A 23,231-nucleotide genomic window follows, 5' to 3' on the forward strand; every position below is an offset into this window, starting at 1 on the left:
AGGGCATTAGTGTTGCTCAAAGCCATGGTGCTGGGGGTAGCTGACTAACCCTTGTCTTCCTTATGCAGTTTCCCTGATCAAAAATGCCTCCGGGCTGCTTTAAACCTCAGTGGGAAAGAAAACATATGCACAATACCAGCCCTGCTGCTCATATTACTTTTAGTGGGTGGGTGTGGGGTCCATTTCCAATTCAAGAAGTGGTAGGGGGGCAATAATTAAACCCTCTTCCACAGGACCACAGACCAAATTTATATTGGCTGGTTTTTATATCACCAGATCTGATCTTTTAAAGTGCCCGTACTTAAATGTATGGGTTAAAAGGACTGCATGCACAGCCTTCTTGATGGATTCTTTTCTGCCTGCTTTTTAGGGGTGGGGGGGGAAGGAGCTGTGAGGTCAGATGGACATGGGAGGGGGGCAAATCAGCTGAGCAATTCCCCAGTTGCCTCTTGCTTCAGGTGGGCAGAAGTCAAGGGTTGGCCTTACCGAATATTGAGGATGTTCATCCTTCACTACTCACTGTGCATTCTTTAAAAACAGAGCACTAGATACAGAGAGAACCACCAAAATACTTCATGGAAAAATAGGATACCTTAGGCCAAGAACTGCAGGTACGTCTTTTTTCCTTCCGCTTTGGAAAGTGTCATCAAATTGCAGCTGACTTCTGGCGACCTCATTGTGTTTTTGAGGCAAGAGACAAATAGTGGTGGTTTGCCATTGTCCGCCTCTGCACAGTGATCCCAGACTTCCCATCCAAGTGCTAACCAGCACCAAGCCTGGTTAGCATCTGAGATCGGTCAAGATCAGGATGGCCATCCAGGTCAGGGCTGAACGTCCACTAAAAGGTAGCCTTGAGCAAATCTTGGTAGCAAGCCAACAAAATTTAACAACCTGAAGGCAAACAGCTGAGGGGGGTTGCAGGAGTAGGCCATCCCGTGAAAATCCATAGCAGTAGATAAAGGCACTGTTGTCTGTGATTTGCATGTTCTTCCTGCTGTTATCTATGAGCAGGGGTGGCCAAAGTTGCATGATGTAAGAGCCACATAGAATAAACGTCAAGATGTTTGAGAGCCACAAGTCATGAACATCAGATGTTGAAGCCACATAGAACAAATGTCAAATGTTTGCGAGTCACAAGACATGAATGTCAGATGTTTGAGAGCCTCAAGGAAGGAAGGATGGGAGGGAGAGGAAGGCAAATAGATGGTGGAGGGAGAGGTGGAAAGAAAGCAACTATAACTTAAACTGTATTCTCCACGCTGCCAGCTGGCTTGGCTTGGAGAAGTGATTTAAAGAGACAAATGCCTTCATCCATTTGGTTATGGGGTGGCTGATGGGGGGAGGGGCTTCAAGAGCCATAAAATATGTGTGAAAGAGCCACATATGGGTCCCAAACCACAGTTTGGCCACCCCTGCCCTATACATCATTGGCTGTATGGGATAGTTTCTGCTTATGAGTAGACAATTCATACATATGGTAAGGAATTTCTCTTGGATTCCCCCCTTAATTATTGGTCTGGGAGTTTCTAAATATTATGGGACTATCTGAATATTTTGATACTCAAAAGTCAACATCAGATTTATTTCCCAGAAGCTATAAAAGCAAATGAGGCAAGAGAAAACATAAGAGAAGCCATGTTGGATCAGGCCAGTGGCCCATCCAGTCCAACCCTCTCGGTCACACATTGGCCAAAACCCAGGTGACATCAGGAGGTCCATGAACAGGGCCAGAGCTCCAGAAGCCCTCCCACTGTTGCCTACCCTCAAGTACAAAGAAAACAGAGCATCTCTGCCTCAAACACAGTGTTCATCTTAGCAGGGGCTTCCAAGCGGAAGAGAGAGGAGGAGGGCAAAATTCCAGGGGTCTTTTCCCATATATCTATTGGTGTCATATTATTCACTACTGCATCATTGTAACCATGATTTATCAGTCTGTGGTTTTGGATTTTTTAAATCTTGTAGAAACACCTATGAGTCTCGAATTTTATCTGTCACCCATGCAAATCTTGGAAGAACAGCTCACTCCAGGTAATTGTAAACGAAATAAAGTAGGTAGAGTCATAGTTGAATTTCTTGCAAGAGAAAGCCAAAGCTGGAGAAAGTTGCGAACCAAGTGAAACATTCAAAGCTGTGCTGATCTCCTTGGTAATGCCAGTCCTCTTACTGCTTTTGCGGGGCATCCACTTGCTGATGAGCTGCATTCGGACAAAATGGTGAGCCACAAGTTCCCATAACGAGAATGACTTTTAGAAGTCCTTGTTGTTATTATTATTATTGATTTGATTGAATGAATGAATGAATTGCCTCATCCCAGCTAGTGCTGGGCTCTAGGCAAAGTACAACAATAAAATACATACAATAGTTGATAAAATCAGTTAATTAAAAACAAATTACAAACCCCAATAGCATAAAGTGCTACCAATTCCTGCTTTCCAGACACTGCGTTGGGAGCAGAAGACTCCCCTCAAGGAAAAAAGGATGCCAGCCCAGCAACCATTCTGTCTTCAAACAAAAGCCTGGCGGAACATCTCAGTTTTGCAGGCCCTGCAAAATTGCAGAATATCCCGCAGGGCCCTAGTATATTCCAGCAGAGTATTCCACCAGGTCGGGGCCAGGACTGAAAAGGTCCTGGCCCTTGTTGTGGGCAGTCAGACCTCTTTAGGGCCAGGGATCACCAGCAGGTTTTGACCAGTGGAGCTGTTCCAGGGACATAGTGGAGGAGGCAGTCCCATAGATACATTGGTCCCAGACCACTCAAGGCCTTAAAGGTCATAACCAGGGTGCTTTTTGTAGCAGGAACTCCTTTGCCTATTAGGTCACACACCCCTGATGTAGCCAATGCTCCTGGAGCTTACAGTAGGCCCTGTACTAACAGCCCTATAAGTTCTTGGAGGCTTGGCTACATCATGGACGTGTGGCCTAATAGACAAAGGAGTTCCTGCTACAAAAAAAGCCGTGGTTCGTAACCGAAACCTTGAATCTGATTTGGTACTCAACCAGAAGCTACTGTGGCTGGTGCAGCACAGGTAGAATATGCACTGTCCGTGACATTCCAGTCGGGAGCAGATGTAACTAGGGTTGCCAATCCCCAGGTGGGGGTAGGGGATCCCCCGGTTTGGAGGCCCTCCCCCTGCTTCAGAGTCGTCAGAAAGCGGGGGGAGGGGAGGGAAATGTCTTCTGGGAACTCTATTATTCCCATAGAAAATCATGGAGAATTGATCTGCAGGTATCTGGGGCTCTGGGGGGGGCTGTTTTTTGGGGGTAGAGGCACCAAATTTTCCGTATAGCATCTAGAGCCTCTCCCCAAAATACCCCCCAAGTTTCAAAAAGATTGGACCAGGGAGTCCAATTCTATGAGCCCCAAAAGAAGGTGCCCCTATCCTTCATTATTTCCTATGGAAGGAAGGAATTGAAAAGGTGTGCTGTCCCTTTAAATGTGATGGCCAGAACTCCCTTTGGAGTTCAATATGCTTGTCACAGCCTTGATCTTGGCTCCACCCCCAAAGTCCCCAGATATTTCTTGAATTGGGCTTGGCAACCCTAGATGTAATTTACAAACTCTACTAACTCATCTAGTGACCCGCCAGGGGGCTTCGGGTTTTCTGAGTGTTAACTGCATATTTAATATTTAACCCGACCCAAACAGAAATGCAAGGCGCTCAGTAACATCTAATAACATCACAGTAAACAGTGCTAATCAAGAATTAATAATAACGCCATCTAGGGATTAAAATTGTATACGTTTGAGATGTTTTAATAATTTATTGTGATTTTATTAACTTAATTTTAGGTTGTTTTAATTGTTGTTAGCTGCCCTGAGCCTATCAGGGGAGGGTGGGATATAAATATAATAAAATAAAAATAATATCTGTATCAGACATTGCATTACGTTGGGGTTGGGTCTTTTTCTGTTTCAAGTACATATATATGCACACCATATGAAGCTGCCTTTTACTGTATTAGACCATTGATTCAACAATCTCAGTATTGTCTACTCAGACTGACAGAAACTCCCCAGGTCTCAGGCTGAGGTCTTTGACATCGCCTCCTACTGGATCCTTTTTTCAACTGGACATGCTGTGGATTGAACCTGGAACCTTCTGCAGCCCAAGCATATGCTCTCCCACTGCCCCTTTTCCTAGTCAAATACTTTTAAAAAAACGATTATACAAAGCATGCATATGTTATGGCGAAGGATTGACTGTGTCTTGCAAACTTCGAATGGCAAATTAAGCAGTTGGGGGGGGGGGGGTTATTTTTTAAAAAAAGCCCAAATAGATTGCCCTATTAGAAAAGTCCCTGCCTCTGAGCAACAGACTTGAAAGTCCTTGGGTTTAATGAAGGGGGTGTGCAGATGTCTGACTTCTTGCTTCTCCTTTCCATCAGGCTTGCAGGTACCTGGCATGAAGGTGTTTGTAACAATTGGAGGGTCTGATGTAGCTTACAAACTTCCTATCTATCCACTGATAGGGAACTCTTTGACAGAAACTGATAGGTAAGACCAGGGACATTATTGATGCTCATGAAGGGGCTAAGAATTTCCAAATCTAACCAGGGGCAGCCTTCAAATGGTTTTGGCGGAAGCTGAGTTGAGTGATCCTTGTAGCACTGCAAGGGCCTCTCAGTTCAACAACACCAACAAGGGGGAGGGGGAGTTCACCCAGTGCTTCCTTCTGAAAAGTGGTGGCAGTGTGGCTTCTTGCTGCATCTGTGGTGACAACTGGGTATGCACACAACAGTTTTCCTGTCTTCTCCTTGTCTCAGCTGCTCTCCAACACGGCGGGGGGGGGGGGGGGAGCAAGGAGAGAGAGGAAGGCTTTTATCAAGATTTTTTTTTAAGTAGTTGACAGATTACTAAAGCATTGTAACAATATAACAGCCAATCGTCATAAGCTGCTTGCTCCTGTCTTTGATTTTAACAGTCTTTGACTTTTCATGGTAGAGCCATAAATGTGCATTATTTCTTCTATCCACCTATATATTAATATAATTCTTATGCCACTCTTCGGGAACCTGCCAAAGATGGCTTATGAAATAAAACATATTAAGAATAAGTTATTCAACCAAATCCAGAATTTTAAAAACTCAGACAGAACATTAAAAACTGGATAAAAGTTGCATGTGCTCACCCTCTCAGTCTGTGTTGGGATTGACAGGACTATCTCACAGATGCTAAAATGTAATGGAGCCATTATTTTAACTGACCATCTCAATAAGTCCCAAGAGAGCTCTTAACGGTGGTTATACACTCCAGAGTAATTGGTGGAAGGGGAGGTTTTATCTTTCATTTTGTATAATGAGTTGCCTGTTTCTATAATGAGCAGCATGCCCTTAAGTACTTGGAATCGTCTTTGCTAAGTGGTCTGTGTGGTTGGAATGGAAGTGTGCACAGTTGCTATTTTCTGCCATAGTGGCTCCATAGGCCCCACTCTGCCTGTCTGGTCCAGGGCTGGCCCTGCCACTAAGCAAACTAGGTGCTTGCTTAGGGTGCCAGCCTTCTGGGGGCACCAAATTGGGTACCCCCATGTGACTTAGTGACATTATCAGTGTGTGGGGGGGGGGTGCCAGAAGTTAGCCTTGCCTGGGATGCCAGACAGTCTAGGGCCAGCCCTGGTCATGGCAAATACTTCCACTTCTTCCACTTCCCAGAGGCAAAAGTTCTGTTTCTGTGTGGCTGGCTTTATTTAGATCAGAGGTCCCCAACCCCCGGGCCATGGACCAATAACGGGCCATGGCCTGTTAGCAACTAGGCCATGAGCTGTGTAGTTATTTCATTATATATTGCAATGTAATAATAGAAACCATCCCCCTTCCTTCCAGTCCGTGGAAAAATTGTCTTCCACAAAACCGGTCTCTGGTGCCAAAAAGGTTGGGGACCACTGATTTAGATCCTTCAAAGGATTATGACTTCAGGTTGTGCTACAGAAGCCTTCACAAGACCAGCTCCCTTTTAACCATTGATCCCTCCTACCTCTGTTTTCCAGCCAACCTGTCTTCTTGCCCCTGACTGCAAAGCTCTGCATGAAATTCTCAGCTTGCTTCTTCCTGAAGTTCCATCCACCTTTTCCAGTGTCTTCATCCAACATTGAGAAGCTACAGAAGCTTACAGGCAAACTGATTTAGTTAGAATTTTGAGTTGTTCGCCTCCTCCTTCCCTCCTACATGACTGCAAAATGTTTAGTTAATACTTCCTTATGAAGTCTTCTTTAACATAAATGTTAGTGTGTGGGGAGACCTATATTTTGCCTACAAGCGTATCCCAGGAACACTAGTAGTTTCTATCCACATTCAATAGATTCAAGAACAAATTTTACTGACGTGACCTGACTAGCCCAGGCAAGTCTGATCTCATCACATCTTGGAAGCCTAAGTAAGGTCAACTGGGGTTAGTAGATGATGAGAGACCACCTTAAAATACCAGCAAATTAGTGACTTTCAGACACAAACACACATCCAAATACAAAAAATACCTCCCAAAAAAGAGTTAAAACAACAAATTTCACTTACCATGGGGAAACAATCCATAAGAATCTCTACACATTATTATCTCTGTTTTTGTGTGTTTGTTCCAAGTTGCTCTTACACAGTATTATTTCCTACCAATAATTCCAGTGAAATAGCATTCCATTTTTCCCGTCAGATTAAGTTATGCTCTATAGGCAATAAATGTGTTGTTTGTTTCTCTAGTCATGTCCTGAATGGCCCTGACGTATTGATGGCCAGTGAAAGTAAGTGACGGCCACAAGCTTTAAGACTGAGTGAAATTGATGCATGGAGAAGTCCATTGATGGATACTAGGTTTGTGACTGAAGGGAGCCTCCATCTACAGAGCCAGCAAAACTCTGAATAGCAGCGCTAGGAGGCGGCAACAGTAGGGGAGAACCTTGGCTTTTATGCCCTGTTTGTTTGGTTCTCCAGGGCAACTGGTTGACCACTGCATGAAAGAGGATGCTGGACTCGATAGACTGATGGCCTGATCTAGCAAGCTGTACTTAGTTTCAAAACTTGTCGTAAGAACCTATTTGAAACTTCTGTGAACAAACCTGAAATTTTGACTGGATGTCCTAATTTATTTGTCTGCCTTTGGAGAAAGGAGAAGCTTTAGAAAAGGAGCAAAACAGCTAAAAGTTCACCTTGGCTAAATCTAAGTTTGATCCTGAACATTTTTACTTGAAAGTTGATCCTTGTCAATACTTGTTTCCAAATATGCTTAGCAGTTCAGTTTTCTGTTGGAAGTAAGGCCCCATGGATGCATTCAAGAAATGGGGTACCTGCAGGGGGTTTTTTGTGCCAGAGCCCACTGGAGCACAGCTCCACCTGGGATAACCAGGGTTCCAGCAGAAGAGGACAGCCACATGCTCCTAGGCAGGCAACATTTGCCAACTGGGCTCACAGGCCCAAGCCATGCTGTGGTATGGCTTCCTTAGGCCCAGCTCACTAGCTGGGTTCGTGGGGCTGAGCCATGCTGTGGCATGGCTTCCCAGAGCTCCTGCTGGGCTTTTTCTACAAAAAAAAAAGCCCTGGGTACACACAGTACACTCCTCCACTTGAGTTTGATGGTGGCATGGTGGAAACTACAATCAAGTTGCAGCTGACTTATGGCAATCCCATTCAATTTTCAAGGCAAAAAGACATTCAGAGATTGTCATTGCCTTCTGCCTTGCAATCCTTGTCTTTCTTGGTGGTCTCCCATCCAAGTGTTACTCAGGGCCAACCCTGCTTAGCTTCTGAGATCAGATGAGATCAGGCTAGCCTGGGCTATCCAGGTCAGGGTTGAGTAGAGTTTATACATTTCTAAATCCAATGAGCTTGGCCAGGGGTGGAATTCTAGCAGGAGCTTATTTGCATATTAGGCCACGCACCCCTGATGCTGCCAATCCTCCAAGAGTTTACAAGGCTCTATTTTGTAAGCTCTTGGAGGATTCGCTACAACAAGGGGGTGTGGCCTAATATGCAAAGGAGTTCCTGCTAGAATTCTACCCCTGGGCTTGGCTCCCTCAAAGGCCAGTTGTGTCAGAGAAGGAGAAAAATCTTCTTTGTCTTGGATTGACTTATTCTATGTCTCTGGAGTTGGTGTTTCTTTGAGGCAAGGCAATGCCAAAGACAGCCATCCTGATGAGCATGCTAGGGTTTGACTTCTGGTGAAGGTGTTTCACATCTGATCATCCGCATGAGCTTGCCTTCAGGGTCAACTGGTTCTTTCCTGATGTTCAGGAACTTGAAGCTCAGCCCACAGAAATGGAAGGGAGGAGTGAGCAGAAGATGCAGAATCTAAAGAAGAGGCTGAGTGAATAATACCCACATCATTCTCATGCCCACATCTCCTTCTTTTCATGCATAGTTGAGAGGGTGACAGAGGGGGTCCTCACATGAAAATAGGAAGGGCAGGAGAAGTGGCAGAGGAGAAGATGCAGAATTAATTAAATTGATATTTGTGGTGTGGTTGATGACAATCTTGACCTTTCAGTTGCATAACCTTGTTGCTCTGTTGGCAGAGACCCAGCAGTCTCCTGGTAATTCTGTCACCAAGGTGCACTTGATTTTTGCTTTGATCTTATGGCCTAATCATTGTCATAAGAAAAGAATTTTGTTTCAGGAATTGCAATAGATGGCTTGAACCTAGCTCCTCTTCATGAGTTGATTGTTCAGCACGCCCTTTCTGAAAAACACAAATATAATCCAGCAGTTAACAACTTTTTTGTTGTGGTGAGTACCCCACTAATAAGAACCAGGACCTGGATGAAGAGGGATGTAACAGTTTAAATCAGATGTGTTTGGTTTTTCCCTCTCTTTTGGGTTTGTTGCATTTTGGAAAGCCATGTAGATTTTTGGAAATGTGCATGTTAAATAGACTTCTGCGGTACAATGCCATGACCTCTGACTTAGCCTAACTACATCATCTAAATTTGTGGGATCTACCATGACTCTAAACACAGCTGCAGTTCTGTACACAGTTTTAACTTTCATGCTACCCCGCCCCAACATAAATTCCATTCAGACTTTAATTAACAACATTGTGCGCTGCTGAAGACTATTTGACCTTCTTAAATAGGTGAGATGATGTGTTTAGCACAAACACTCACACATACAATTTCTGCAGACTTTTAAACCATTCAAATGCCTTGAACTGGGGAGATACTGACTCGCAAAGGCCTTGCACAAACCTGTCTGAAGCTACTGTAATGACTACGTGAATTATAGATGCAGTTTGGATAGTTACGAAAACTTGCTGATGGGAACAAGTGACATTAGAAATGAAGAGTCAAAGGCTGCTACTGACAGGTTCATGATCATTCTCACTTACTTTGCTTGCATGGCTTTCTCCTCTGCAACACTTTTGTGTGATCTTACTGTTGTCATTTCTGGAGGTGGGGATTGGGGAATGGACACATTGGTTTTCCCATAAAAGTTGCTTGACTTTGTGGTTGATGTGCAGCCTGGTTCATCAGATCTAACACCACCACATATAGTATACCACTGTAGCACTTGTTTGCTTGCCTATTTCAATTCCAAAATGTATCGGTTTCATATTGCAATAATGAGAGAAGCTTTCTTTGGGGTTTATGCCTTGGGTTTCAGAGTCGTTTGTACATCCTTTTTCTTGCCCAATGGCTTTTTGATCTTGAAGGGAAGCACCTTCTACTTTCAGCCTGGATTGTTGATGGTTGAACAAAGCAATCTGGAGAATTTATTTTTAACCTTTTATGCAAAGTTCTTACCCTTACATCCTTGGAAAAATAATTGTGAATCCAAGAATAAATCTTGCAATATGAGGAATGTGCAGGTCATTGATTTACAACATTTATGTGGGAAAATTAATTGTAAACTCATGCCATATATTTGGAGGAGATTGATTAATTGGCTTGATAAAAGTGATTCATGTAATTGGGCCTATATAAGATAGCCACGCTCCACCCCCCCCCTCCAAAAAAACACCCCATCTTTCAGATGTGAGTTGCATGAGACTATCCAGTCTTTCTGAGAGCACTTTAGTGAGAATCTCAGAAATTGTATTTTCTCCCTTAATCTTAAAATAAATAGGATAAAGGATGATTCATATGTCTTTCTGTCTCTGATTTCATTTATATATGCAAGCATTTTTGTATCATTGTGATTCTTCCATTTGTAGTCAGTTCAAGAGCAGTTAGACTACTTTTTAAATAACTATCTTAAAAGATAACATGATTTTTGACTGAGCTACAAGGTTTTCACTTGACATTTGGAATAAACAACCTTCTGATTTCTCTTCCATCAGAGGGCTGATAACCTGCAGAGATTGGTTATTGAAGAAAGTAATCACCTTAATATAGCCTGGTGGTTTAATGTGAATGTGTTGCTTTGGAACAGGCAAAGAGACTCTTGGTTTCCATACATCTGTTTTAAAGGGAATGCTTCCTTAACAAGGGGGTGGGTGGGGGGAGTCAGTAATACACAATTACAATAGCACTTTCCTATGCTATGCTAAAAGCTGGGGGTCTGTGTTATGCTAAAAGCTGAGGGTCATTTTATATTTGGTCTGATTAAGCAGAGAATTGGTGATTGCCTTGAAGTTCTTCCATGATTGAAATATGTACTGCTCTTCAGTGTCTTCCAGATTGCCCAAAGCACTGTTATTACATAAACAATGGTACAGGAGCATCTTGTTTGACCGGTGCAGTGGTCAGTAAACTTCCATTCACGCATCTACAGTATGTGCCTGATATAATTGAAGTTCTCCGGCATCAAGCAGCATACAACACACTTGTTAGTAGCTGCATCTCTGGGATTGCTAACTCTGAAGGTATAATTTTTACCCCTCTTTCTGTCATGTCCTGAGAAGATTATATGGGGGTGGGTGGAATTAAGGATCTGTTTAACTACCAGAAGTGAAACTTAAGGGTAATAATTATGGCCAACATGTAAAAGCTGGAAATGATTTCACTTCTGGCTAATTAAGAACATAAGGGAAGCCATATACCAACATGTACCACCACCACTGACCACAACTACTGACTCCTCCCCAGCACTATCAGCCTATCTAGACCTTTGCACCAAGCAGGCAAGAAGCAGGGTTGCTTTTTATACCCCACCTTCCACTACCCAAAGGAGTCTCAAAATGGCTTACAATCTCCTTCCCTTTGTCTCCTCACAACAGACACCCTGTGAGGCAGGAGGGGCTGAGAGAGTTGTGACTGACCCAAGGTCACTCAGCTGGCTTTATGTGGAGGAGTGGGGAATCAAACCCAGATTCGTGTCCACAGCTCTTAACCACTACCTGTTCACCAACTGAAGGGGTTTCTTCTGAGAGACACCTTCCACTTATCAGCACGGTGCCTGGTTTCCCTTTGACCCTCATGCTTTGTGACAGCGGTGAGGCTGCCGTTCTCAGAGTGGGACACCTTACAAGTCCCTGAGAGTCTTATCCATTTGCCTAACTGTCTCTGTTTCTCCAGATCAGCCACCTTGGCCTCATGGGTGTGAACTTGTTCCCTGAGAACCAGGAGGTCCTTGCAACGAGCACACACCCATGATTTGTCCGCTAGGCAGATAGTCATACATATGCAATACTCGTTATACTCAGTGCAATACACTGGATAGCCCCCGACCTCCTGCTGGCATTCTACCTTCATAACTGCCTTTTTATTATTTTTGTCTTCCCCTCCCCGCTTTTTTTTTTTAAGTTCTATTTATGTAGATTTGTTTGTGGAAAGTGTGCTTACCCTTTTAGGAATGTGGAGAGACTAGTGCCCTGCCTTCTTCACCCTGCTGCTCAACTTGCACCCAATTAGTAATGCAGGACTAAGGCTACGTTATCACATATACAAGGGCAGGGTTCTGTGGCTTGCACATTGCACTGTATTGACAAAAAGTTTCGATACAGAGAGAAAACTTAAACAAAACATTATTGAACACAGTTTTGAATCCAACAAAGTTTAGTTCTGGGTATAAGCTTTCACATGCATGCATACTTCTTCAGGTACATAGGAACAGACTTGCAAAACCTTTACATACAGGTGAGCAGGTTGAGTTACCAGGAAAGGGTAGCTAGCTAGAGTCGAGATGCATAAGTAACTGGGTGATAAGTATAGCTAAGACAGCTAACATTATTGAGTCCTTCTGTTTTAACTTGCAAGATCATCTAGAGAGCTTTTGGTAAGTTAACAAAACTTTGCTTGGGTTTTATTTTGAGGGACACCTCTTTTGGTGCGCCTCTCTCTTTTATTTCCTTGTGGAATCTAATCTCTAATAAAATAACTTCCTTCCAGTTTCTTCAGAGCTACTTCATTTTGAAGTTTGTCCGGTGAAAGCCAATAGCTTTTCGGTTACATTTCAGCAGCCTGGGGAGGAAAATCTAGCCTGTGGTATGTGTAAAAAGCAGAAAGGTGGTGGAGGTGACAGCAACTTCTGTACTAAAAACTGTTAATGATAACTGTGGGTTAGGGTGTTCTTGCTTGGACCCTTAGCAGATTACCAGAACTGTTCCTCCAAAGGCTGTTAAGACTTCTTTTTACCTAGCTTTCCCATTTGTTTTCTTCCCTTCCCTGGTTGGAACACACAACCCCACTACTTGTTGACTATAGTGTAATGTGATTGCTATCTCTATGATGCCACTTGTTTAATTTCCACATCCATTGGGTTATGTAATTTCCAAAGTGTAAATTTCCAAGTTTAGTAAAAAAAATCCTAATTGCGTATTCTTCTCTCCCTCCCTCCTGTTCAGTGTTGATTGATGTTCCCAGCTCAAAGGAAGTCATATGTACTCTTTATACACTTTCTAAAGACAAGGTCTTAAATGGGATTGAGGAATTTTTCAACAGAGTTTTGAAGCGGTAAGTGATGTCACATCCAGGGCTTTTTTTTGAGTAGGAACACACAGGAATGCAGTTCTGGCTGGCTTGGTGTCATGGGGTGTGGCCTAATAGGCAAATTAGTTCCTTCTGGGCTTTTTTTTTTTTTTTTTACAAAGAAAGCCCATGTCACATCTAATGGCCAAAGTCTAGCCCCTACAATGCAAATGGACGAGTTCAGAGAATGGCACCAGCCACTGTTACTCTTTTGGGGCTTTGCGACCTCAGGGTGGAACCCCTCAGGTTTGCCCAAACATCTTAAATATAAAAAATTAAATTAACCCTTGCAAAGACATACTGACATCAGTGCTGATATTACAGAAACTCAGCCACTGAACAAAGTCTGAGTCCAGGGGCACCTTTAAGACCAACAAACTTTAATGCCAGGTATAAGCTTTTGTGTGTATGTATCTGAAGAAGTGAGCATGCACGTGAAAGCTTATGCCCAGAATTAAACTTTGTTGGTCTTAAAGGTACCACTGGACTCAAACTTTATTCTACTGCTTCAGACAAATACAGCTACCCACATGAATCCAAGCCACTGAAGGCTGAGTGGTTTTTTGGCTTGAGGAGAGGGTGATAGAGGCAACCAGCAACAGATAGCGGTGGGGGGCAGGGCTGGAGCTGGCAGTGGAAGGAAGGTGAAAATTTCCCTTTTTATATGCAAGTTGTCACAGGTACCCTTCTTGTTTCTTATTAATACTAGAACACGGATTTCCTATTAAAGAGAATCTTTGTAATACTGAGAATTAAGGACCAAACTTTGTGTTGTCCTAAACGATGTAATACTGTTACTACCCTTCCATTAGGGAAGACTTTATTTAAGGAGTATGCATTTAGCTAGTCTGAGATTCATTGCAAAGATGTATCTCTCTTTACCGAATAAAATTATATTGCATGTTGACAAGTGTACTGAGTGAAATCAAAATAGTTGTTGCAGTGCAGGTTCAATCACTGGGGCAGGGCTTTTTTTTTTTTTTGAGCAGGAATGCACAAGAACATCATTCCGGCTGGTTTGGCATCAGTGGGTGTGGCCTAATACCCAAATGAATTCCTGCTGGGCTTTTTCTACAAAAAAAGCCCTGCACTGGGGCAATGCTTTAAGGCATCCAGTGCCAAAGTTGGCTACAGAATTCCAGGGCCCTTGGGTCTCGGGAGCCCCACTGCAGCTCCCTTCTTCCCCTCAAGCCTTACAGTCATGGCTCCCATTTACCCACTTGCTCCAAATGCAGCTACATTAGAGGAAATGGAATATGATTTTCCTCACCATCTTTTTAGCACCATCACAACATGTGGACCTAAGTTCCAGTGAAGCTGCAGAGGCTTCAGGGGCAGCAGCTCAATGGTAGAGCATCTGCTTGAGATGCAGAAGGTTCCAGGTTCAATCCCCAGCATCTCCAGTTAAACTGCTCGAGATGCAGAAGGTTCCAGGTTCAATCTCCAGCATCGCCAGTTAAAAGGATCAGGTAGAAGGTGATGTAAAAGACCTCAGGCTGAGCCCCTGGAGAGCTGCTGCCAGTCTGAGAAGACAGTACTGACCTTGAGGGACCAAGGGTCTGTTTCAATATCAGGTAGCTTCATATGTTCAACTGTGATGGACTCCTGGAAGTAGTGATTATGTGGAATGATGCTCTGTATTCTTGGTGCTTGGCGGGGGGCAGCAGTGGAAGGGCTTCTAGTGCCCTGGTCCCACTGATGGACCTCCTGATGGCACCTGGTTTTTTTTTGCCATTGTGTGACACAGAGTGTTGGACTGGATGGGCCACTGGCCTGATCCAATATGGCTTCTCTTATGTTCTTAATTACCTTGCACTTTGCTTCCACTGGGAACTGGAAGATCAACACAGCATCACCAGTCAGGGTGAGCACATTGCTAGGCTGAATCTTGGCGGGTGCCTAATCATCTTGCCTAAAACCTGGTGATCTCTCATTTTCATGGGCATGTGAAAGGAAAGGTTACTAGATGAGCAGCTCAGGACACTTGTCCCGTGCTTAGGGTATATCGGGACTATCTGCTTGAACTATCGTCAGTCTGGAAATAAGGGGACAGAATTTCTGGGCTTTAATGCCTCTGTAAGCTTCTCAACTAGGACACACAGAATGGTGGTGGAAAGTGTCCTCATGTCACAGCTGACTTATGAGCACCCTGTAGGGCTTTCAGGGCAAGAGACATTCAGTAGCAGCTTGCCGTTGTTTGCCTCTGTATGGTGATCACAGACTTCCTTGGGGGTCTTCTATCCAAATATTAACCAGGGCTGAACCTGATTAGCTTCTGAGATCTAACGAGATGTAATGTAAATGTAATGTAAAATTTTATTTATATCCCGCCCTCCCCCGCCGAAGCAGGCTCAGGGCGGCTAACAGCATTTCAAGTAAACAATACAGTATTAAAAACATTAAATTCACATTAAAATTCACATTAAAATAAATCAATAATTAAAACATTCCTAAATCAACACTGGCGGTAACCGTTATTAATCTGGCGGTAAACATTAATTCAGTTATTGGTGAACGCCTGTTTGAAGAGGGCAGTCTTGCAGGCCCTGCGGAACTGGTCTACGTTCCGCAGGGCCCGCACCTCCTCTGGGAGTTTGTTCCAGAGTTGTGGGGCCGCAACGGAAAAGGCCCGAGTGCGGGTGCTTTGAAGTTTGACTTCTTTTGGCCCAGGGATATTCAGTCTGCTTTTCCCCACTGACCTCAGTGCTCTCTGGGGCTCATATGGGGAGAGACGGTCCCTCAGGTAGGTCGGTCCTTGGCCATATAGGGCTTTAAAGGTTATGACCAGCACTTTGTACTGGATCCGGTATACGATTGGCAGCCAGTGCAGTCCGCGCAGCCCTGGCCGTATATGCTCCCATCTTGGGAGACCAAGTAACAGTCTGGCCGCCGCGTTCTGCACTAGCTGCAGCTCCCGGGTCCGGTACAGAGGCAGCCCCATGTAGAGAGTGTTACAGTAGTCCAGTCTTGAGGTGACCGTCGCGTGGATCACCATTGCTAGGTCCTGATGCTCTAGGAAAGGGGCCAACTGCCTCACCCGCCTCAGGTGGAAGAATGCTGATTTGGCAGTGGCTGTTATCTGGGCCTCCATTGATAATGAAGGCTCCAGTAAGACGCCCAGGCTCTTTACCCACTGCGCCGTCTTCAGCGGCGCCCCGTCAAAGGCCGGGAGAGATATTTCCTTCCCCAGAATGCCACGACCCACATGGAGAACCTCTGTCTTCGCTGGATTTAACTTCAGCCCACTCAGTCTAAGCCACGTTGCAACAGCCTGCAAAGCCCGGTCCAGGTTCCCCGGGGCGGAGGCGGGCCGTCCGTCCATTAGTAGATAGAGCTGGGTGTCATCTGCGTATTGATGGCAACCCAGCCCAAATCTCCGGGCAATCTGGGCGAGGGGGCGCATATAGATGTTGAATAACATCGGGGAGAGAACTGCTCCCTGGGGCACCCCACAGTCTAGTGTGTGCCTCTGGGATCGCTCACCCCCAATCGCCACCCTCTGTCCCCGACCCATGAGGAAGGAGGAAAGCCATTGTAAGGCCAGCCCCTCAACCCCTATGTCGGCGAGGTGGTGAATCAGCAACCGATGGTCGACTGTATCAAATGCAGCCGACAAATCTAATAACATCAGTATTGCCGCACCGCCTCGATCCAGTTGCCGCTGGAGGTCATCCACCAAGGCGACCAGGACCGTCTCCGTCCCGTGGCCCGGTCGGAAGCCAGACTGGCACGGGTCTAAGACAGAAGCGTCATCTAAAAATCTCTGTAGCTGCAACGCCACTGCCCTCTCGATAATTTTACCTAAAAATGGTAAATTGGACACCGGTCGGTAGTTTGCCAATTCGGCCGGGTCTGCTGTAGGTTTTTTCAAGAGGGGGCGGACCAAAGCCTCTTTCAGAGGCGTTGGAAAATGCCCCTCTAGGAGGGATCTATTTATGATGTCCCGTAGAGGACATCTAAGCTCCCTCTGGCAGGATTTAATCAGCCAAGAGGGGAAAGGGTCCAAATCACATGATGTTGGGCGAGCAGCAGAGAGAATTCCATCAACTTCCTCCAGGCTGAGTGGGTTGAAGTGGTCCAGTACTAAATCTGAAGACCGGCGCGGAGCCTCAGTTTCACTTACTGTGTCTAATGTGATAGGCAGGTCTTGGCGGAGCGAAGAGATTTTATCTGCAAAATATTTCGCAAATGCCTCACAGCCTATTTCTAATTCCCTAATATTTGGTTTGCCTTGTGGCAATGTTATAAGATCTCCAATTACTCTAAACAATTGTGCTGGGCACGATTTTGCAGATGCAATCTTGGCTGCGAAGTATTCTTTCTTTGCAGCCTTGACTGCCATCTCATAAGACCTCATAAGTGTTCTATAGGATGTTCTCGTCGCTTCGTCCCGAGTATGCCTCCACGGTCTCTCTAGTCGTCTGAGCCCTTGCTTCAGCTGGCGTAACTCCAAGGTATACCATGGTGCCAGCCTCTTGCGAGGGCGCAGAGGGCGCCGAGGTGCAATTTCATCGATAGCCCTGGATAGCTGGCTCTGCCAGACTTCCACCAGGTCATCGAGGGAATTGCCAGTGGGCCAGGAATCCCTCAGGGCTGTTTGGAACCGTTCCGGGTCCATCAAGCCCCGGGGGCAAGCCAAAATAGGCTCTCCGCCCATACAGGGTTGGGGCAACGTCTCCATACGGGCCTTAAGGGCTAGGTGATCCGACCATGGAACCGCTTCAGCTGCGATATCGTTCACCAAAATCCTGGATGCAAAGATCAGGTCTAATGTGTGCCCGGCCTGATGCGTGGGAGTTGTGACAAATTGAGTGAGCCCCAGTGTCACCATGGAAGACACTAGGTCCATCGCCTGAGTGGAGGCCGTGTCATCGGCATGGACATTGAAGTCACCCAGGACCATAAGCCCCGGGAACTCCAATGCCCAGCCTGCCACTGCCTCCAATAGTGATGGTAAGGCGCTGGCTGGTGCGCTGGGCGAACGGTACACTAGCCAGATCGCCAACCCCTCTCCAACATCCCACGTCAGGCCGGCACATTCAATGCCATCGATCCTTGGAGCCAGGAGAGCCCGAAAGGTGTAATCCTCCCGTATGAACAACGCTACCCCTCCCCCCCGCCCATTGTTCCGCGACTGGTGAAAGACCGAGTAGCCTGGGGGGGTCATCTGGGAGAGAGCTACTGTCTCTCCGTCCCGCACCCAGGTCTCGGTCATGCAAGCCAGGTCCACATCCTGTTGGAGTAGGAACTCGAGGGTCGAGGTCTTGTTGTTGATGGACCTGGCGTTGCATAACACCAGTGACGGAGACAGGCATTTCCTCTTGGTCCCACTACCTACCACCGTTGGGATGGGAAGTAGACTGGAAGGTGGCCGAGCACCATTTTGTCTCTGTCTCCTTCTCTTGTGTATCTGTCTATTCCGTCATATCTTCCCCTCCCCAGGAGCACTGGAATCCCTTGGGCAGGCATCCGCACTTGTCTGGATAGCTCACAGTATAACCTCTCGCGATTGATCTCCTAATCTATCCCTACCTGTCGTTTAACTTATCCCTCCCCTACCAACTCCTCCTATTCTTAGCTGCTAACTCACTAATTACATCTTAATTTAATTAATTTAATAACCCAACCCAATCTCCCCTTCTGATCAATTAATAAGAAATTATAAATTCAATCGATTCCAGCAGTTAATAAATAAATAAATACTCCCTCCCACCATTCCTAGTTACTGTGCTAAAATTTGTAAATATAGATATATATAAATTAATATATAAATATATTATACATAATCAATCATTAATTAATTGACTAAAATCAAATAAATTAATTAATAACAGTTTTAGTGAAATTCATTAGCGGTTAGCAGTCAGTTGGTTCCTAGTTTATAAGTCCAGATAATCAGTAGAGGGTGGTAGTATATATTGTCAATGGGGTGCAGATGCTAAAGTCATAGGTTAGTCTTGGGTGCTGATAAAGTGCAAGTGCCAGTGCAGTTGGTGTGTAAATACATTCCTCTTTCCCAGTCCCTTGTGGCTTGACACACTCCTGGGCTCCCCTGAACCCCGCACAGGGCTTCTCTGTCGGGGAGTATCCAGGCCGTTGGGTCAGCCCCTCTAGATAGCGTCCGTGGATGGAAAAGGTGGTGGGGAGATCAAGCTAGCCTGGGCCATCCAGGCCAGGGCGTTGGGAATAGTTATGCTAATAGACAGCACAACCCAGCTCTAAGTGGGACAGAATTTTACGGCTCTTATTTATATCCCACCTTGAATTTCTTTCAATAAAAACATGGGCTGTAGGGGAATAATGGAAGAGACTTTGGGGACCTTGTTGCCTTTCCCCCTCCCTTTCCTGAAAAATAAGGTGGCCACTGATTGATAGTTGAGTTAGAAACTGGGCACAGGCTGATAAATGGAAAAGACTTGTTCATTCTTCTAAGCTCCCTCTCCACCCCCATTTATGGAAAGGCTGGCCATTTAATGGAGTCTCAGTGGGAGGGGCTAAATAGCAGTTGCCTAATGGGAAAGGTCCACTGCAGAATAGACAGCATAATTTCAGCTCATTTGAGGATGGTGGCAAACAGTGAATTGTTCTTTAAGGAAGCCAGCGGGCTATCTGTGGGACAGACAAGGATATACTGGTGAATTCCTTGAATATTCATAGGATTGTTTTCACTCTTCCTTCTAAGGTGCATGTCTGTCCCTATTTTTATGAGAACAGTTTTCAAAAAGGCTTTCAAGCTACAGTCCAATGAAGCTGTGCAAGGCATGGAAGAAACATCTGAACAAAGCCCACAGGAGGCCTCCAAGATGGCAGACATGGACGGCAGTGGAGCCATCTTGCAAAACACTGGACTTGATTGGGAATCTTGGAGCCCCGACATCCTAGAAAGTCTCCCTGACCCAGGTTTCCTAGCTTCACTGAGTGAGGCCATGGATATCACTTTTGCGGAGCCACTGGATGACAGGACAGAAGCAAACTCTTCCTCATCAAGTCTCCCACCGCTGGAGCCACTGGATGACAGGTCAGAAGCAAACTCTTCCTCATCAAGTCTCCCGCCGCTGGAGCCACTGGATGACAGGACAGAAGCAAACTCTTCCTCATCAAGTCTCCCGCCGCTGGAGCCACTGGATGACAGGACAGAAGCAAACTCTTCCTCATCAAGTCTCCCGCCGTTGGAGCCAATGGATGACAGGACAGAAGCAAACTCTTCCTCATCAAGTCTCCCGCCGCTGGAGCCACTGGATGACAGGACAGAAGCAAACTCTTCCGCATCAAGTCTCCCACCGTTGGAGTCACTGGATGACAGGTCAGAAGCAAACTCTTCCGCATCAAGTCTCCCACCGTTGGAGCCACTGGATGACAGGACAGAAGCAAACTCTTCCGCATCAAGTCTCCCGCCGTTGGAGCCACTGGATGACAGGACAGAAGCAAACTCTTCCGCATCAAGTCTCCCGCCGCTGGAGCCACTGGATGACAGGTCAGAAGCAAACTCTTCCGCATCAAGTCTCCCGCCGCTGGAGCCACTGGATGACAGGTCAGAAGGAAACTCTTCCGCATCAAGTCTCCCGCCGCTGGAGCCACTGGATGACAGGTCAGAAGGAAACTCTTCCGCATCAAGTCTCCCGCCGCTGGAGCCACTGGATGACAGGTCAGAAGCAAACTCTTCCGCATCAAGTCTCCCGCCGCTGGAGCCACTGGATGACAGGTCAGAAGCAAACTCTTCCGCATCAAGTCTCCCGCCGCTGGAGCCACTGGATGACAGGTCAGAAGCAAACTCTTCCGCATCAAGTCTCCCGCCCTTGGAGCCACTGGATGACAGGTCAGAAGCAAACTCTTCCGCATCAAGTCTCCCGCCCTTGGAGCCACTGGATGACAGGTCAGAAGCAAACTCTTCCGCATCAAGTCTCCCGCCGTTGGAGCCACTGGATGACAGGTCAGAAGCAAACTCTTCCGCATCAAGTCTCCCGCCGTTGGAGCCACTGGATGACAGGTCAGAAGCAAACTCTTCCGCATCAAGTCTCCCGCCGTTGGAGCCACTGGATGACAGGTCAGAAGCAAACTCTTCCGCATCAAGTCTCCCGCCGTTGGAGCCACTGGATGACAGGTCAGAAGCAAACTCTTCCTCATCAAGTCTCCCACCGCTGGAGCCACTGGATGACAGGACAGAAGCAAACATTTAATCAAGTAGCCTGCCGGTGTCCTCTTGTGAAATGGAAGAGCTTCTGCTTTTTACTAGTGAGGATTCTTAAGGGACAAGGTGGACGAAGGCACCACGGATGAGTCACAGACTTCACCCAACAGCCCAGAAAGAAAGGAAATCTAAAGGAGATGGCAGTGGGAAGTCCTAGTGTCTTTAAGCCTAATTTTTATCTTCTAATACTTGATGATGATTAAAATTACAATAAAGGGGTTTTGTTTTTCTTCACAGGAGTTCTTAGGTTAATTTTGTACCTCAGCAACATACTCGTCTAGACTTCTGACAACATAATGTAGGGAGAGGAAACCTGTGAGAAGTTGCAGGGCATAGGAAATCCTATTCTCCCCCCCCCCCCCATACACACACACGCATACACACACTGCTGCTGCGCCTCTGCTGTCTCGCCTATGGCCTTGGCTGGCTGGCATCAGCTCTCACTGTCTTTGTCTCCACTTTCTCCATTCCTTCTGGCACTACCTCCTTTCCTTTTCCCCACCTCAAAGCCCACTTTCTTTTCTTTCCCCACTTCTCTGCTCGTTTCCCGCCCCCTCACCTCCCAGTTGTATCCATGGCCAAGATCATGTTGGGTCCATTTTCCTTTTACAGCATCTCTGCATTCACAAACATTGCTACCACCATTTGGGGGAGGGAGTTTAAATACTCTTTATTATTTGTGGGAAGGTAAACACTCAGTCCAACTAAACTTTGCAGTAGAGACTGTAGGCAGGAGTAACTGTCTAAGGTGCTTGACCAAGGTACAGCAAGATAGAAAAGGAGGTTCTTTGTAGTTGTGCAGCTAAAGCTTTTTATTGAGCTGTATAAAATTTTGAAGTGTTAATGTATCAGGTGAAAAAGAAGTGGGCTTCTGCAGAGTCCAATCTAGTTCCTGTTTTGTACTGCAGAAGAGTGTAAACTAAAGGTGCATTCACACAGTGACTGTTTGCACGTGGATTTACTACTCTTACACAGTAAAATCCCGTTGAAAAGCATGTTATTTAGTGTGTGTGAACACAACCTAAGACTCTTGACTGGATCATGAACCAATAGCTTTGTTTGAGGGATTCAGTTCGTATCCAGTTCATTTACACACACACACACACAGGGAGAGGGAGAGGGAGGGAGAGACTCTGACTATGTGTTTCTCCATCTGCAGACAAGGTCAGTAAAGTTCTTCCTGAAGTCTCCAGAAATTTATTTCCTGAAACCTCTCTAGCACCTAACACCACCAAATCTCTGCTCCCTGCTTGAAGTGGGGGCTGGCCCATCCAATTGTCTCTACCTAGACCTATTAGCATTAGTTAAGAGGGAGCTGAGTCTGAAAAGCCACTGATCATCTTTTCCTCCTTGCCTGTTTTCTGCCCACAGGAAAAAACCTTTTAAAACTCAGAGTGAAGGCTTTGCTCATTTCAAACATCCAAAAGAAAAAATGCATTGTTTCAAATGCTATATAAACAATCTGTACCAAAGCATGTAGGTGCCACAAAATACTTTCACAATTTCATATGCGGCATATGCTGTTTACAAGTATTGCTTCAGAAGGTAGCCATGTTGGTTTGTACCAGGAGAGCTAGATTCCAGTCCAGTAGCACAGTAAAACTAACAAGATTCAAAAGTCAAAGCTCCATCTGTCTTGTTAGTATCCAAAGTACAGTACTACTGGACTTGAAGCAAGCTCTAAAGAAGCATGTAGATCACCAGTCCCCAACCTTTTTGGCACCAGGGACCGGTTTTGTGGAAGACGCTTTTTCCACGGACCAGGGTGTGGGGAGGGGATGGTTTCTGGATGATACAATTGTGCACTTTATTTTGGTGTGGTTAAGTGTGAGGACTCTTATCTGGGGGAACCAAGTTTGATTTCCCACTTCTTCACTTGCGGCTGATGGGATGGCCTTGGGTCAGCCATAGGTCTAGCAGAGTTTGCCTTGAAAGGGCAGCTCCTGTAAGAGCTCTCTCAGCCTCACCCACCTCACAGGGTGTCTGCTGTGGGGGAGGATGATTAAGGCGATTGTGAACCACTCTGAAATTTGGAGTGGAGGGCAGGATATAAATCCAATGTCGTCATATTATTATTACTACATTGTAATATATAATGAAATAATTATACAACTCACGGCCCCGTTGCTAACAGGCCACGGACCGGTACTAGTTCACAGACCAGGGGTTGGGGACCCCTGATGTAGATGACATACAAAGCTGCTTTATGAACTATCACA

The 23,231-nt window shown here is 45.7% G+C and overlaps 1 protein-coding gene across 2 annotated transcripts in view; it reads left to right on the top strand.

Moving 5' to 3' along the window:
- The window catches only part of LOC132578249 (mediator of RNA polymerase II transcription subunit 1-like), a 34,106-nt gene extending 12,860 nt beyond the window's left edge, over window positions 1-21,246 (top strand). The window contains exons 9-18 of one of the 2 annotated variants that reach the window (XM_060248165.1): window positions 541-611; window positions 1,963-2,028; window positions 4,387-4,495; window positions 5,985-6,109; window positions 8,597-8,706; window positions 10,585-10,780; window positions 12,246-12,341; window positions 12,701-12,809; window positions 19,507-20,355; window positions 20,413-21,246. In XM_060248165.1, coding sequence (XP_060104148.1) covers window positions 541-611; window positions 1,963-2,028; window positions 4,387-4,495; window positions 5,985-6,109; window positions 8,597-8,706; window positions 10,585-10,780; window positions 12,246-12,341; window positions 12,701-12,809; window positions 19,507-20,355; window positions 20,413-21,001 — 2,320 coding nt within the window. In that variant the 3' untranslated portion in view covers window positions 21,002-21,246. Of the gene's footprint in view, window positions 1-540; window positions 612-1,962; window positions 2,029-4,386; window positions 4,496-5,984; window positions 6,110-8,596; window positions 8,707-10,584; window positions 10,781-12,245; window positions 12,342-12,700; window positions 12,810-19,506 lie in introns of both variants that reach the window. The other variant, XM_060248164.1, reaches the window with a different exon arrangement.
- Window positions 21,247-23,231: the final 1,985 nt, after the last annotated feature.

The sequence above is a fragment of the Heteronotia binoei genome, chromosome 10, assembly GCF_032191835.1.
Source record: "Heteronotia binoei isolate CCM8104 ecotype False Entrance Well chromosome 10, APGP_CSIRO_Hbin_v1, whole genome shotgun sequence".
Classification (NCBI taxonomy): domain Eukaryota; kingdom Metazoa; phylum Chordata; class Lepidosauria; order Squamata; family Gekkonidae; genus Heteronotia; species Heteronotia binoei.